The following is a 17989-nucleotide window of genomic DNA, read 5'->3' as shown; positions in this document are numbered from 1 at the left end:
CTCTCAGATCCTCCTACAGTGCCAAATACCTTGTGGACACTCAAAAATGTTACTGGAATTTGAATTTTCATGTGAGAATACTTGGGAGCTAGATTACTTTGGAGGAAGCCTAATATATTAAAATGTATAATTTTAATATTAAATTAGCAAATGAAGTCTTTATCATTATTGTAATGAGTTTGGGGTTTTTTTCCCCTCTTGGTTAGAGGCCTCGGGGTTTTCATTTCCTTTAGATTCTCAGGTTTTCTTTTCAGTTAGAGGCACCGTGTATACAACATTTCAGGTAGGAAAAGATGCTAACCTGGGAAGAAGAAAATTCATTTTGTTAAAAAAAGACGTAATGAAATAAAATCAGCAATGCTTGGGCTATATTTTATACAACAGCTTGGAGGCAATTTCATAAAATTAGATTTCCATGTACTTAAAAATATATAGGAATTGAACCCATTATTTCCCACATTATACTAAATCATATATTAGTAACAAGTCTAAATCATAGATGAGGAAAACTAAGAAACAGTAATTTTTATGAAATTATATATTCAATTTACTTGTTACAATCTTAATTAGGTAATTGGTTATATTTCTTTTAATTTTTCTGTTTTTTTTTCCTAAATAGTCATATTTCTTGTATGACCATTAAATCATTCACCTTTAAGTTATTATCCTTTATGGAAATCATGCAATCCCTTACAATTTTACTAATAAATATTCTGAAACACATAAAAACAATTTATGGTGTTTACATAATTAAGCCCTTGCAGTTAGTGGTTTGGTTCTTGATCTGTTTTGGATCAAAGAATCTAAGTCAAGTTAAGTATTCTCTTTCCTGAAAAAATGTATATGTATGCAGAATTTTACATAACATTTTAGTAGCTAGTGTCTTTCCTGAATCTAGACCTGTAGCTTATGAATCTCTGTATTATATGTTTTTATATTATATATTGTGAATTTAATATATTGCATGCCTTTGGAAGTGTCAAAAGCATCTCGTCATAAAGCAGTTAGTTCTACAACACTGTAACAGAGTTCTTAAGTATTTCTATTGCACTATTATAAATCTGAAATGATTTTGAATTGTTTGAAATATTTATTGTGTAAGTTATATCTTTCTCTGTCTTATTTTTCTGACAATTGTGTTTTGACCAACAGATTTTCTTTTCTTATTCTAGATTCTGAAGAGGCTCAGTCAGTAAATCCTTCTAGTGTTGATGAAAATATTGACTCTGAGACAGAGAAAGACTCTCTCATCTGTGAAAATAAACAGATACTTCCCAGTAAAACACCTCTTCCATCTGCCCTTGATGAGTATGAGTTCAAAGATGATGATGATGAAGAAATAAATAAAATGATTGATGATAGGCATATTCTTAGGAAAGAACAACGAAAAGAGAATGAATCTGAAGCAGAAAAGAATACTTTATTTGCAAAACAGGAGAAAGCCTTCTATCCTAAATCATTTAAAAGTAAAAAACAAAAGCCATCTAGGGTTTTGTATTCAAGTACTGAAAGTTCTGATGAAGAAGTGCTTCAGAACAAAAAGATTTCTACTTCATGTTCTGCCCCTGAAACATCAAATTCTGATATACAAACCAAAAAGGAATATGTAGTTTCAAGTGAACACAAACAGAAAGGCAAAGTTAAAAGAAAATTAAAAAATCAGAATAAAAATAAAGAGAACCAAGAGCTAAAGCAAGAAAAAGAAGGAAAAGAAAATACCAGAGTAGCAAACTTGACAGTTAATACTGCACTAGATTGTCCAGAAAAGACCAGAGAAGAGGGGAATTTTAGGAAATCTTTTAGCCCAAAAGATGATACTTCGTTACATTTATTTCATATTTCCACTGGTAAATCTCCCAAACATTCTTGTGGATTAAGTGAAAAGCAATCAACACCACTAAAACAAGAACATACCAAAACATGTTTATCACCAGGAAGTTCTGAAATGTCGTTACAGCCTGATCTTGTTCGGTTTGATAATACAGAATCTGAACTCTTGCCAGAAAGTTCAAGTGTAAAATATTGTAAGCATAAGGAAAAAAATAAACATCAGAAAGATTTTCACTTAGAATTTGGTGAAAAATCAAATGCCAAAGTAAAGGATGAAGATCATAGTCCAACATTTGAAAATTCAGATTGCACACTGAAAAAAATGGATAAAGAGGGTAAAACATTAAAAAAACATAAATTGAAACATAAAGAGAGAGAAAAAGAAAAGCATAAAAAAGAAATTGAAGGTGAAAAGGAAAAATATAAAAATAAGGATGGTGCTAAAGAACTGCAGAGGAGTGTAGAATTTGATAGAGAATTTTGGAAAGAGAATTTTTTTAAAAGTGATGAAACTGAAGATTTATTTTTAAATATGGAACATGAGTCCCTAACATTAGAAAAAAAATCAAAATTGGAAAAAAACATGAAAGATGATAAAGCAACTAAGGAAAAGCATATCCCAAGAGAGAGGAACTGTAAAGAGCGGGAAAAGATTAAAAAGGAGAATGAGAAATCTTATAGGGAAGAAAAAATAAAAGATCTAAAAGAAGAGAGAGAGAATGTACCCACAGAGAAAGAAACAGAATTCACTTCTTTGAGTATAAGTGCCAATGATGAATCTATAGGATTACAGTCAGTGGAAAAGGAAATAGACGTTGAAAAACAAGAAAAACATGTAAAAGAGAGTAAAGAAAAATCTGAAAAACGGTTTCAAACTAAAGAAAAGGATGTCGAGAAGACTGAAAGAAAAAATTTTGAAAAAGAGAAGAAGACAAAACATGAGCATAAGTCAGAAAAAGATAAATTAGATCTTAGTGAATGTGTCGATAGAATAAAAGAAAAGGACAAGCTATATTCACATCACACAGAGAAATGCCATAAAGAAGGTGAGAAGATCAAAAATGTTACTACTATTAAAAAAACTGATGACAGAGAGAAAAGTAGGGAAAAAGCGGATAGGAAACATGACAAAGAAAAACCTGAAAAAGAGAAACATCTAGCAGAAAGCAAAGAAAAACACTTGATAGAGAAGAAAAATAAACAATCAGATAATAATGAGTATACTAAATCAGAAAAAGGCAAAAGTAAAGAAAAAGACAGAGAGATAGATAAAAAAGAAAAGTCTAGAGATAAAGAAAGTATAAATATAACTAACTCCAAACACACACAGGAAGAGAAAAAGTCAAGTATAGTAGACGGTAATAAAGCACAACATGACAAACCCTTATCCCTTAAAGGAAAAGATGAACCGTTGAAAATTCCAGATGGAAAAGAAAAAGATAAAAAAGATAAGGATATCGATAGGTACAAAGAGCGAGACAAACATAAAGATAAGATCCAACTGAATAGTTTACTCAAACTAAAGTCTGAAGCAGATAAGCCTAAACCTAAGTCATCACCAGCATCAAAGGATACTCGACCTAAAGAAAAGAGGTTAGTGAATGATGATTTAATGCAGACAAGTTTTGAACGAATGCTAAGCCTTAAAGACCTAGAAATAGAACAGTGGCACAAAAAACATAAGGAAAAAATTAAGCAAAAGGAAAAGGAACGATTGAGAAATCGTAACTGTTTAGAACTTAAAGTAAAAGATAAAGAAAAAACAAAGCATGCATTAGCTGAATCCAAAAATAAAGAACTTACTAGGTCAAAGAGTTCAGAGTTGACTGATGCTTACACCAAGGAGAAACAATCAAAAGATGCTGTAAGTAGCAGATCACAATCTGTTGACACCAAAAATACAATGAATTTAGGGAAGTTGTCTTTTGTTTCAGATAATAGCTTAAATAGGTCTCCTAGATCAGAAACTGAAAAGCTGGGTCTCAGCTCCAGATCTGTATCCATGATTTCTGTTGCTAGTTCAGAAGATTCCTGCCATACTACAGTGACAACTCCAAGGCCTCCAGTTGAGTATGACTCTGACTTTATATTAGAGGGTTCAGAATCCCAAATGTCCTTTTCCCAGTCACCCTTTTTGCCAATTGCCAAATCTCCTGCTCTTCATGAAAGGGAATTGGACAGCCTAGCTGACCTGCCAGAGCGAATTAAACCACCATATGCAAACAGACTTCCAACATCACATCTCAGGTCATCTTCTGTAGAAGATGTTAAACTAGTCATAAACGAGGGGAGACCTATTGTAGAAGTTCGAAGATGTAGCATGCCATCTGTCATTTGTGAACACACAAAACAATTCCAGACAGTATCAGAAGAAAGCAATCAGGGTAGCTTACTAGCTGTGCCAAGAGATACTTGTCCTTCTCCCAAACCTGAGATTTTCTCAAATGTGCCTGAAAGAGACCATTCAAATGTGTCTAGCATACATTCCAGTTTTGCAGCCTCTCCAACTAGATCCGTAAACAACAAATATGTTTCAGCTGATACAAATGTCATCAAGAGTACTGCTGCAGTGGGCACTGTAGTGGACAGTCCTGTGCATTTAGAATCATCTAATCAGGTTGGTGTGATCCAGAATAAATCATGGGAGATACCTGTGGATAGACTGGAGACCTTAAGCACCAGAGACTTTATCTGCCCAAACTCTAATACACCTGATCAAGATTCCTCTGTTCAGGGCTTTTGTAATCCTGAAAACAAAATATTGAAAGAAAATACTGATTTTTTATCCCTGCACCAGACTGATCTGCCAGGAAACTGTTGTGCTCAGGATCCAGCATCCTTTCTGCCTTCCCAGCAACCTTGCTCTTTCCCCAGCCAATCACTTTCAGATGCTGAATCTATTTCTAAACATATGTCTTTGTCATATGTTGCCAATCAAGAGCCGGGTATTTTACAACAGAAAAATGCAAATCATATTATTAGTTCTGTTTTAGATACTGATAATGAATCTACAAAAGATACAGAAGATACTTTTGTCCTAGCAGAGGTTCAAAAGACAGACACCTTCGTCCCAGTGTATTCTGAAAGCACTATTCAAGAAGTATCACCAAATTTTGAAAAGACTAATACTTTACCTGTATTACCATTAGAAAAGGACTTTAATGGAACTGATGCCTCTACCCAGCTAAATACACATTATGCATTTAGCAAACTAACTTACAAGTCTTCCAGTGGCCATGAAGTTGAGAATAGCACAACTGATATTCAGGTTATTTCACATGAAAAAGAAAAACTGGAGAGTTTGGTTTTAACTCATTTGAATAGATGTGATTCTGATTTATGTGAAATGAATGTAGGGATGCCAAAAGGAAACCTAAATGAACAAGATAATGCAAAACACTGTCCTGAAAGTGAGAAGTGTTTGCTTTCCATCGAAGATGAAGAATCTCAACAGAGCACTTTATCAAGTCTGGAAAACCATTCACAACAGTCAGCTCAACCAGAAATACATAAATACGGTCAACTAGTTAAAGGAGAATTAGAAGAAAATAACGAAGATGATAAAATTGAAAACCAAATCCCTCAAAGAATGACTAGAAACAGAGCGAGTACAGTGGCAAATCAAAGCAAACAGATTCTTGCTAGCTGTACACTATTATCAGAAAAAGACAGTGAGTCTTCATCTCCTAGAGGAAGAATAAGATTAACTGAAGAAGACGATCCTCAAATTCACCATCCACGGAAAAGGAAAGTGTCGCGTGTACCTCAGCCTGTGCAAGTGAGTCCCTCTTTACTACAAGCAAAAGAGAAAACTCAGCAATCTCTGGCAGCCATCGTAGATTCTCTGAAACTAGATGAGATTCAGCCATACAGTTCAGAGAGAGCAAATCCATATTTTGAATACTTGCACATAAGGAAAAAAATTGAAGAAAAGCGCAAATTATTATGTAGTGTTATTCCTCAAGCACCTCAGTATTATGATGAATATGTAACATTTAACGGATCATATCTCCTGGATGGAAATCCCTTAAGCAAGATTTGTATTCCCACAGTAAGTAACATCATTTAATATACATCTGCAACGCTGTCCAATAGAAGTATAATGCAAGCCACAGAAGTAATTTCAAATTTTCTAGTAGCCACATTTTTAAAAGTAGAGGTAAAATTAGTCCTAATAACTACTTAACCCAATATATCCAAAGTACTATTTTAACATTAATCAATATAGAAAGATTATTGAGATATTTTACATTTTTTAAAACTTAAATCTGAAATCTGGTATGCTCACAGCACATCTCAATTCAGACATTTCAGAAAGTGCTCAATAGCGAAGTGTGGCTAATGGCCACCTTATCGGACAGCACAGATCCTACAGTATTTTCTTTTCCTTACCTACTTTTTCTTTTGTTTCAAAGGAGACATGTTTTTATTTCTTTGAAGGCTAATGCCTCTACATAAGCTTTTGATCCCATTTTTTCCATTCATCTCTGGGACCTTCTATTAAAACACTGTTCTCACTAGTATATTTTTTTCAATTTCCCCTCTCTGTTTACCTTTACCCACTCACTCAGAACATAGGTCTCCTCCATCCTGAGGATGAAAAATGTGTCACTAAATGAGCTCGTCGAGCTTACTGTCTCTCTCTTTCACTGCCATGCTCTTGGAGAGTAGTCTGTGCACCGTGTTTTCTCTGTTTCATTTCCTGTTAACCATCACGCACTGGCAGAGAACACTATTGAGCCCTTAATTGCCAGACTCATTGGCCTGTTTTCGTTTTTCTTTCTATTTGATCTGTCAAATTTGACATTGTGACTACTTCATAAAATCTTCCCCTCCCTGGTCTTTCATGATGATGATCTTTTCTGGTTCCTGTGCTTCACTACCTAATCTTTTTCTATCTCTTTTAATGACTCTTTTTGTCTACGCACCCATTAAACATGAGTTCTCTAGTGATCCACTTTCCAGTTGACTTTTTGCTTTATGTGCTCTCCAGATGTGGAGATTACCTGTCTCTATGGTTTCAGCAGTCTTCAGGTGCCAGTTAATCCCCAGACATTCTTACCTAGCCATATCATTTTTGCTGACCTCCAGAATTAAATATAGTTTCCTTCAGAGCATCATCACCTAAATGTCCTTCAAACACCTTGTCATAAATTGGGTTCTACAGAAAGTAGATAACTGAGATTGTGTGCAAGAAGTTTATTGGTGAGTTTTATCAGGAATATAAGTATGTGAGACAAGCAGAATTGGGCAGAGTGAGAATGCAGTTGCAGCAGTGGCCTCAACTGAACCCACAAGAGCTTTGGAGTAGGATGTCCCTTCTGCCAGGGGCCCTCCCCTCAGGGAACATGCCTTTGGGCACACCAGTACTGTTCCCTGAAAGGTAATTGGAGAGGGACTCCAGTGAGAGATACTAGCCACCAACACTCCCAGAAACTGAGAGATGAGTGCCTCATTCCTGCACTAAGATCTCAAACTTAACATATACCAGAAGGAATTATTTACTCCTTGCTTCCTCAAAACCAAATCTGTATTCATTAGTAATGACACCGAAGTAGTAAATGAGCAGTCACCAAATTCTAACGACTCTGCTTTACAACTCCACAATCTGTACTGTCTACCACTGTCTTGTGTGAGGACCCGTATTATCCCTCACTCAGATCATTGCAGCAACTTTTTCTTTATACTTTTAGTCTCCTGCTGGAGACTTTTTGTTGTTAAATTTCTATTCTTTTTAAAGCAATAAAAAGCCATTTTCCTATTTAAATACCTAAACTGTGATTAACTGGCTTCCCATTACCTACAGCTTAAAATCCAAATTGTAAGCTTTGCATACTAACCAGACATTTCACAGTCTGACCCCAGAGTACCTCTCCAGCTTCGTTTTCTCACTGCTGCTGCCAAACTCACCCAGTATCTCAGCCAAACCAAACTTACTCTGATGCCTTGGCAGTAATGTTCTCTCTACCTGAAATGTTCTTCTCTCCATCCCCTTCTCTGTCCTTTTCCATACCTTTGTTCCAGCTGTGATGTCACCTCTGTGGAAAATCTTTTCAAAGCAGAATAGCTTGTGTCTTCCTTATACCTCCCCAATAATCTCATGGTAAATTGTTTACATGTCTGCCTCTACTTCTGAGCTGTAATCTGTTTAAGGGCTAGGACATCATTTATCTCTTACAGAATGAGTCCCAAATTCATCTTCAGCCCAGAATATACTACTGATGTATGTCCATAACCATGTTTCTAGCTGCTTCTGGATATCTCCTGTGTGTCCCCTAAGATCCTTAAAATCATTATGCCCAATACCAAACCCATTTATCGCAAAAATGCTCTTTTTGCCCTCTGCTTTAATTACTGTCATTATCAGCTATTGAATTTCCCCTGATTGGAAACCCAAGATTCAACCTTGATCTCCTCCTCTTCACCTTCACATCCGATCAATCACTAAGTCATATTCATTCCTCTCACTTCTCTTTCCCCTTCTCTCTGTTACCACTGCTGTGCAAGGACTTCTTTAGCCTCTTAGACTATCAAGTATTTATCATACTGCATATGCATATAATTCATAACTATGTGCTAAGCATTATGCTAACAACTAGATACCAGAGATAAGTAAAACAGACATTCTAAGTTGCTGCCATAGGTTTCTAGTCCTCATCTAATCTCTTCTCTCAATCTAGACTTCTTACTCTCTGGGTTCATTTTAAAACAGATCTGATTATGTGACTCCTGGGCTAAACATCTTCAGGGAGTCCTAATTTTGTATAGGCTGAACTCCCAGTTCCTTATTGTATACAAGGTCCTTCTCATAATTTTCTAGTCTTGGTTCTAGTTACATCCCTACTGTACACACTTGTTATTCTTGGAGTCCTCTGACTATACTGTGCTATTTCAAAGATGTTCCTTCTTTCAAAGCCCAATTCAGAAAAGATCAAAAAGTTACAAGATAGAGGTTTTTTTTAGTCCCACAACCACAGAATCTGCCCAATGCTAGTGCCTTTTAATTCTTCTTAAAAGACAGATTTAGATACCCCCCAATGGATTAAAAATAACAGGAGTTGTGGGACAGGCACAGTGTCTCACGCCTGTAACCCTAGTACTTTGGGAGGCCGAGGTGGGAAGATTGCTTGAGGCCAGGAGTTCGAGACCAACCTGAGCAAGAATGAGACCCCATCTCTGCAAAAATTAGAAAAAATTAGCCAGGCATGATGGTGTGTGCCTGTAGTCCCAGCTACTCTGGAAGCTGAGGCAGGAGGATCACTTAAGCCCAGGAGTTGAGATTGTGGTGAGGTATGATGACACCACTGCACTCTCGCCCAGGAGATGGAGCAAGACCCTGTTTCAAAAAATAATAGGGGTTGTAAATAAATGTCACCAATAGACTCTTTCAGCAAAATCATTTGTTAATGATTCAAAGAATATGAAACTAGTAACTTGTTTCTTTTATTCCCCAACTTTATTTCTCCTGAAAGGGTAAGAAATTTTAACTGAAATAATATGTAATATTATAGGCTTGAAATATAGGTATAACTATGAAGATATTTAAATTAGAACTTTGTACAAACTATTTCAGTAAAAACAATTTGAAATAAACAATGTTAGGTTGCTGCCTTAATGCAGTCTGTCGACTTCATATATATATTTAGGTAGATTTATTATATTGTGCATGTGTGTGTATCGTATACACACATATATGTATATGTTATGTATACTCTGTCACCTTTTCCTATTCCTGCAAAGATAATGTAATACGAGTTTGGTTCCCTTGAAGCAATTCTAGGGATATGTCTTTGATTATATTAGTATTTAGTTGTTATATTGTTTCAAAAGGGACTGTAAGCAGAGCTGAGAAATTTTTCTGGATGAGTTCTTTTTTGGGGGGGGAGAGGGGGGTTTAGAGACAGGATCTTGCTCTTGCTCAGGCTGGTCTCGAACTCCTGAGCTCAAGCAGTCCTCCCGCTTCGGCCTCCCAGAGTGCTAGGATTACAAGTGTGAGCCACTGTGCCCGGCCTGGATGAGTTTTTGTTTTTTTTTTAATTTTTGTGTTTAAATGAGAATTACTAAAGTAGAACACACAGCACAATATAGTAGAAAGAGCAGTGGATTTCTAATTTAGCATACATAAATTCAAGTCTAGATTTTGCTATAAACCAGCTGTGTGATCTTGAATAATTCAGTTCATATCTCTGATCCTTAGTTTCCGCATCTATAAAGCAAGAATATCTACCCTACTTCAAAGCAAATTGAAATAGTATATCCCAAAGTCCATTTAAACTTTCTAAAACTATATGGTTTTAAGGAGTTACCATTATCTTAAACCCAGCTTCAAATGACTTTAAGATTCGTAGTTATTAGAACTAACATATGAACTCCAGCCTTTTGTTCATGAAAGGCTGTGTGTTTGAGTTTACTGATCTAAAACTCATTTGTTCAAAATTTAGTTTGAAAAAATAAAACCAGAATAACAAAAATTACTTAAGCACCACATTATTTTTCTTTCTTTCCAATATGGCCTTATTTATTTGTTTCCTCCTAGCCGGCTAATTAACATTTTGTCAAAATGACCTTTACTCATATTTATGTGATCTGGTTGTAAAACCCATTAGAAATGTGGTAAAATGTCCCCAGAATCCATCTAAGTGTTTATTCTTCCATTAAATACTTTTCTCAGAGTTTAACTAGGATACTGCCATTTTTCAAGAGGAAATCAAGGTTAAAAAAAAAAAAAAAAAAAAACTGCAGGTTAAGATTTCCAAAATCAAATGAACAAGGAGAAAAAAGAGACTTGTCACAACCTACAATCTACTGTGACCACTAGTAACAACACACCCTACAGAAATCTTGGAGGAATTCCAAGAGTGAGTGATAAGAGGAAAGTGCACTGCTGGGAGAGTGACTATTGAGGCTCCTGGGACTCACAGATACTGAAAGATAAAATGGCCAATCATGATTTACTTAAAGGTAGATGAGGAAAACACCAAAGGGCAAGTTTTCACAGAAAGTCTCCATGTATCCCTTTGGTGATTTTTATCTCTCCTCTACATGTGATAAATGTTGATGATTCCCACATTTTTATATTCTGCCCAGATCTCTCTCTGTGTCTTCTTTTTGGCTCCACCTGAATGTTCATAAGCTTCACAAACTCAGCATGTCAGCACTAAACTGAACTTAACCAAAAACCTGGTTCTTCACTCCCTCCTCCGTCTAACACCACCTTAACAATGATTTGCTTCCTCAATTCCTTTCCTACAACCTTGAACTCCTAGTGTCTGTTCTCCTGACACAGCAGCAAGCTGTAAGACCTTCGAGTGGCTCCCCATTACATATGTTCTATATAATATAATATCTCTTCCACAATGTGTTAATTAAATACCTTCGGTGGTGGGGAGGCTTTTATGGTCAAATAATTTTGGGAAACACTATTAATCTAAAAATAGGTTGCTTCACCACAGGACATCTCAGAACCTTTAATGTGTTTTGATTGTGAGACACCAAAGTGGGTATGTGTGTTTAGGTACACAGTTTCCCAAACTTGTTCTTGCCACCATTTCCTGTAAATTGTCTGTATGGGCTCAATGTTCTGTGGAGCTGACTTTAAAGTTCCTTTACAGAATAGACTACAGCTTCCATTACTCTGCCCCTGCTGATCTCTCCATCCTCATTTCACCATGTCTTTTGTCAAATTTGGTGTTCCAGGAACTCAGGACTGCTTGGAGTAGTTGCCTGTGGATACTGTACTGTTTTGTTTCATGCCTTTGATCCTGTTATCCTCTCTTCTAGAAATTAGCTCCCTCCCTCCTTTGCCTTTCTTTTTTTCCCCACAGTGATTCATTTCTCTCTCTACTCTGGCTCTTCCTTTGAGGCACAGCTCAGGCACTACCCTCTTGAGGAAGCTTTCTCTGGCACCCCAATCTGAGATGAGTAGATATTCTTCCTCTACACTCCTTGAAATAACTAGAGGCCTGTATGATTTTTCAGGACTGAAACAATAGCACCAAATTAAATTTAAAGCAGTTGGCAGGACACAGAAATGAAAAAAATGTATTGAAATTAGAGGCCTTAAAAATTATCAGCCCAGGCCAGGCGCGGTGGCTCATGCCTGTAATCCTAGCACTCTGGGAGGCCGAGGTGGGAGGATCGGTCCAGGTCAGGAGTTCGAGACCAGCCTGAGCAAGAACGAGACCTCATCTCTACTAAAAAACAGAAATTAGCTGGACAACTAAAAATATATATATAGAAAAAATTAGGCAGGCATGGTGGCGCATGCCTGTAGTCCCAGCTACTCGGGAGGCTGAGGCAGAAGGATTGCTTGAGCCCACGAGTTTGAGGTTGCTGTGAGCTAGGCTGATGCCACGGCACTCTAGCTTGGACAACAGGGTGAGACTCTGTCTCAAAAAAAAAAAAATTATCAGCCCAGTAAGTTATTTATCCTGTAGAATTCTCCACATTTTGATTCAACTGATTAAATCTGTGTGATGTTATTTAACACATTTTTAGATCCCCCATAATCCTTATAAACCATATGTTGATTATAGAGTCTTAATAGATCCAGGTTTGATTTTTGGCAAGAGCTTTTCATATATGGTGTTGTATGATTCCTGTGGCACCATACCAGGAAGCAGCTAATATACCTCGTCCCACTTTCATATGCAGTTGATAGTTAAACTGTTAGAAGAGTCAAGTAAGTTGTACTGTGCCAAAACATACTGAGCTATCTTAACTTTGCCCTAATATACTGCCAGTAATTACAAGCAAGGATAAGGGGGGGGAAATGTATCAAGTAGATACTCAGATGTAGAGGCAGAATATTCAGAGGTCACAGATGGTTATTGACATCTCTTGGATGTCTCTATGTTAACAGGGGAGTGCATGCATAGATTGAATGAGTTTCTTTAACCTCCAGCATCTACCAGAAAGCACAGTCCACTATAATACCAAATTAGAGATGAACTGTAAGCTTTGTGGAGTATGAGTAGACAAAGTTATATAGGATGTTATATGTAATAAAGAATTTTGAAAACCACGAATAGGCCATTTTATCTACTTTTATAAAAGACATTTCATTTAACACTGAGGACTTTAGTGTTTGATTTTTATCATGTCTGCAAAGAGACTTCACTTACCATACCAATACACAGACTGCTGTATGAGTATTTCCTTCATATTTATACTGGCTTTTCTGTTTTTCTGACTCCTTCCCTGTCCATGAGCTATCACTTACTGATGCTCTAAAATGTGTCTCTACGTAGTAAGAAACTTTCTTAGTCCTTCTGATTTGCTCTTTAAAATTTGCTCTGACCTCAGAATCAAAACATCTAAGATTATAGAATACCTTGTTGTTTCAAACAGTTAGAATGGACGGAGAAGTAACAATCAGTTGTATGGTTAGTACTGTATTTTTTAAATCACAGATCATCAGAATTTAAGTTATGCACTAAAAGGGTTTAATTTTAAAAGAGTAGCCCATTACTGTAAATAAATCCTAATATTTTTAATTATGTTTTTAAAATTAGATTACACCACCACCTTCACTGTCAGATCCACTTAAAGAGCTTTTTCGGCAACAGGAAGTTGTAAGGATGAAACTACGTTTGCAACACAGTATTGAAAGGGTAAGAAATGTTTAAATTTACCTTTATGCTAAAAAAATTATTTTAACAATAAATTTAAATGGCCTACAGTTTTTTATTAGTGGATTTTCTTTATTTAGAACCATTTGAGGAAATGGTTTGATTTTGTTATCTTGTGCTTATCCAAATTTAGGTGGAGAAATTTTAAGCCTATTTTAGGATAGCTATTCCCATATTTTAATTCATGTTGATTATATTTTCAGTATTTAAAAGTCTCTAATAATTTCTTGCTATCATTTGTTGAATTAGTAGAACTAATAGCAATAGATTCCTAGTGGGACATTTAGATTTCTAAGTTTTGGAGTCATTGCTTGAAACTAGTTATTTTAGAGCCAAAGTGCAAAATGCTTATAAAGGCTATGCTTATGCATCCTTGTAGATCTGCTGTAGTATCTGATTTCCAGTGGTTAGTTTTGGCATGAAATGACAGGAGGAAAAACCTATCCAGTTATTTATAGAAATTTTAAAGGTTATTTTACTTGGGTTTACAAAAATATAACACTTTATTTTGGGGGAGGGTCAAGGATCTCTAAAAATGTGATACAAGCTATGATCCTTCTTCACAGAAATATACATCTACTCATTTGCAAACAGAATCTTGTATGCAATTTCTTTGATTCATACATGATTGATACCCCTGGCAGAGGTTCTTAACATTTTTTGTTTTATGGACCCCTGTAACAGTTTGGGAAATTTGGAACCTCTTTTCAAAATGTTTTTAAATGAATAAAGTTCATAGGATTACAAAAAGAAGCAACAAAAGAAAGAAGAGCTGATACAGAAATACAGAACTTACAACACTGTGCATGACTCCCTGTCAATGAGTAATTTGGTAGCAATAAGAAGTTATGTAATATAGCTCATCAATTGCTATTTCAACCATCACACATGTTTGAAGCTACCTGGTATATATTCACCTATGCACCTATCCAGGTCACAGAAAGCCATACTACCTTACAGTTAAAAATTCTTACTTGAACTGTCCAATTTGTAGAACTTTAACAAATAACAAAATGACATAACACCTTCCACATACTGACCAATAAACAATTAGAATTGCAGCATATTAGCAACTTAAACCTCTGACCAATGTGAGAACAAAAAACTTTACCAGTTGGTGGCTGAATAGCTACTAGCTGCAGAATTGCTTGATCCTTGACCAGCTGTGTTGTACAAGTGTTTCTACACAGAACTGTAATCATATCGTAGAGCAGCAGATCTGATAACTGCTGGAGTTTTGAAAAATATATAAAATTTGGGGGGATATCTGTAAAAACCATAATATAAATTTGGAAATATTTGTCATTTCTATGGATGACGAAATTGGAGATAACTTCTAATTCCTTTCTTTGTGATTTGTGGACACATTCATAGTTGAAAGAAATGCCAGTTGGAGGTTAGTGAAAATAAAGATAATTTTTTCCAATCCAAGTTCACAGACTACCCTTCCTTCATTCTATCCCAAAGGCTTTTTGGGGGGATGAGGACTCCCAAGAACCCGTGTTTAAGGGTCATTTTCCCCACAGAAAATAACATTTGAATGCTATATTAAATGAATGAACAAGGCTTGCAGCCAGAGCCCCTGGCCCATTTCCTCAGAACTGCCCCACGTTCTACTCTTTCACCCCAAAAACTAAGAAGCAGCAATACTTTGGCATAACCATAACCTCTCTCCATAAGACATCGAGAGGCTCTGGTCTAGGGGTTCAAAGACACAAAATTAAGAATGCTGATCTAAAGTGGACTATTTGGACTATTAATTAAGCAACATATCTGTGTTATTTTAGAAGAGGGAGGATCTGACTTTAGAAAATACATTTCTCACACAGTGTTAGCTTTGGAGAGATTTTTGCTTATTGCTCTTAATCTCTACAGGACTACAACCAACTTACTAGGAAAACACTTCTAGCTGTTTTTATTTGCATCAGGTTTTTGGATATTTATTACTTCAGGTTGCACTGTAAATTGTACTTAATCATAAATGTTAGACTTACCTGTTTATCGTTTGTCACATAAGACCTAAGATGTTAGTTAGGACCATGTTTCTTTGTTTTTTCACTAAATTATAAATACAGTAAAACTCTGCAATAATGTATATTTAGATATGTTACCTGCATTCTCCAACGGGGGAAGACTAAAATTTTTGTGAGTTGAAGGGACAATGAGGAACATAATTGGGGGTTGGGAGGAGAAGACTAGACACATCCTTTGTATTCTCCCAGCCTAGCCTCCCAGACAGAGCCAACTAACGATGAATGTTATATAACTGGGGAGTTCCTGGAGTCTTTACCTCCGTCCTTGAAGTTCTAATCAGCCCAGGTCCTAGGGTTATCCCTATTGATGTTTAAGCCAAAGAATATAGTTACCACCAGATGGCACCAGTCTGTAGTCAAGATCAGGATGGTTTGGGATCTGTAGCTGGACTCCAGGAATTCCCAATTTGCTAAGTGCAGAAGATTGCCTAGGTCATTTTATTAACCTTATGGTAGAGTGACTCTGCATATTACATAATTGGAAGTTTTGGACCCCACTTAATACATTAAGGCAGGATTTTATTGTGATTGTTAGAGGTTTACAAGTAGTTGGTGTCCACAGACAGTATGTTTATTTCTATGAAAATACTCATTATGAAAGAGAAGCTGCCAGGCCAAGGGAAAGCTACTTCATACCCATTAGAATAGCTCTAATCAGAAGGACAGGTAGTAACAAGTGTTGGCTAGGATATAAAGAAATTGGAACCTCCATACATTTGCTGGTGGAAATGTAAAATGATACAGCTGCTGTGGAAAACTGCTTGGCACTTCCTCCAACAAGTTAAACAGTTACCATATGACCCGGCAGTTCCACTCCTAGTTAACTTACCCAAGAGAAATGAGAACATACATCCAAACAAAAACTTGAGTGTGAATGTTTATAGCAGCATTTTTTATAAAAGTGGAAACAACTTGGAGGGGAGGAAAAGTCCCTCTCCCATCTTAAGATCTCCATCTGGGCTTGAAAATTAAATTAATGTAAGACAGATTAACAGGGGAAAAACACACAGATATAAGTTTTATGTGACGTAGGAGTTCTTATAAGGTAACACCCAAAGAAGTAGCAAGACCTAAATGCTTTCATGCTAGGATGAAGAAAGAAGGGCAACTGTGGAAAAGTAACTAAAATATATGGGGAGGCTAAAGGAAGATGAAAGTTATTTTAACAAGTCTGTACAGAATTCTCTTGGCCTTGAGTCCCTATCTCTGTTGATACGAATGTTTCTTTCCTCCTGGTATCAGGAGGGCATCTTTCACATGGGTTTTATCTCCTCCTTTCACAAAGAAAGGGGGAAGTCAGAGCACTGCTGCCTTTCAAGTATCTTTTTGCTCAAAATAATCCTTATTCCAAAGTGGCATATTTTGAGGTGGCATCTTTTGCCAACCTTCAAGCCCCAATATCCATGAATTCAGCAGTCCCCAACCGTTTTGGCACCAGGGACCGGTTTCATGGAAGACAGTTTTTCTATTGGGGGGGGGGGTGCAGCTCAGGTGGTGATTAAGCAGCTGTAAATACAGGCGAAGCTTCACTAGCTCGCCCACTGCTCACCTCCTGCTGTGCAGCCCGGTTCCTAACTTTTATGGAAGACAATTTTTCCACAGGCCAGTGCTGAGGAGAGGTAGAGCTCTGTGGCTCAGTTCATAACAGGCCACAGACAGGTACCAGTGTGCAGCCCAGGGGTTGGAAACTGCAGCATCAACTGATGAATGGATAAGTAAAATGTGGTATCTCCACACAGTGGAGTATTATTCAACCATAAAATGAAGTAAAGTACTGATGCATGGATGAACCTTAAAAACATGCTAAGTGAAAGAAGCCAATCACAAAGACCACATATTGTCTGATTCCATTTATATTAAGTGTTCAGAATAGGTAATTCACAGAGACAAAAGGTAGATGAGGTGATGGAGGACAGGGTAATGGGAAGTGACTGCTAATGGGTACAGAATTTCTTTTTGGAGTGATGAAAAGGTTCAGGAATTATTAGTGATGGTTGAACATCTTAGTAAATACACTAGAAGCTACCATTGTACTTTAAAAAATAATTTTAGGCTGGGCACAGTGGCTCACACCTGTAATCGTAGCACTTTAGGAGGCCAACATGGGAGGATTGCTTGAGCTCAGGAATTCAAGACTAGCCTGAGCAAAGTGAGACCCAGTCTCTACTAAAAAAGAAAAACTAGCTGGGCGTGGTTGTGTGCACCTATGTTCCCAGCTACTCAGGAGGCTGAGGCAGGAGGATCACTTGAGCCCAGGAGTTTGAGGTTCCTGTGAGCTACAGTGACACCACTGTACTCTAGCCTGGGCAACAGAGCAAGACTCTGTCTCAAAAAAAAAAAAGAAAGAAAGAAAGAAAGAAACTGCCAGTTTTGGAAAGAAAATTTGTACTTTTGGAACACTAAAGAGTCCTCAAATTTCTCAAGCCTGCTGTGAACAAAAAGCTACTCAGATTCAGGGTTTTTTAGCATATTTAAAGTGATTTTTTTCTTATTTCA

General features: G+C 36.7%; 1 protein-coding gene across 11 annotated transcripts in view; it reads left to right on the top strand.

Moving 5' to 3' along the window:
• ANKRD12 (ankyrin repeat domain 12) overlaps positions 1 to 17989 on the top strand; it is a 113979-nt gene that overhangs the window by 89317 nt on the left and 6673 nt on the right. For all 11 annotated transcript variants that reach the window (XM_045527252.1, XM_045527250.1, XM_045527254.1 and 8 more), the window contains 2 exons: positions 1173 to 5881; positions 13344 to 13442. In XM_045527252.1, coding sequence (XP_045383208.1) covers positions 1173 to 5881; positions 13344 to 13442 — 4808 coding nt within the window. The remainder of the gene's footprint in view (positions 1 to 1172; positions 5882 to 13343; positions 13443 to 17989) is intronic.

Source organism: Lemur catta, chromosome 16 (assembly GCF_020740605.2).
Source record: "Lemur catta isolate mLemCat1 chromosome 16, mLemCat1.pri, whole genome shotgun sequence".
In the NCBI taxonomy this organism is placed as follows: domain Eukaryota; kingdom Metazoa; phylum Chordata; class Mammalia; order Primates; family Lemuridae; genus Lemur; species Lemur catta.
Note: the sequence above shows the minus strand (reverse complement) of the source record. Positions and strands in the feature narration are given on the sequence as shown.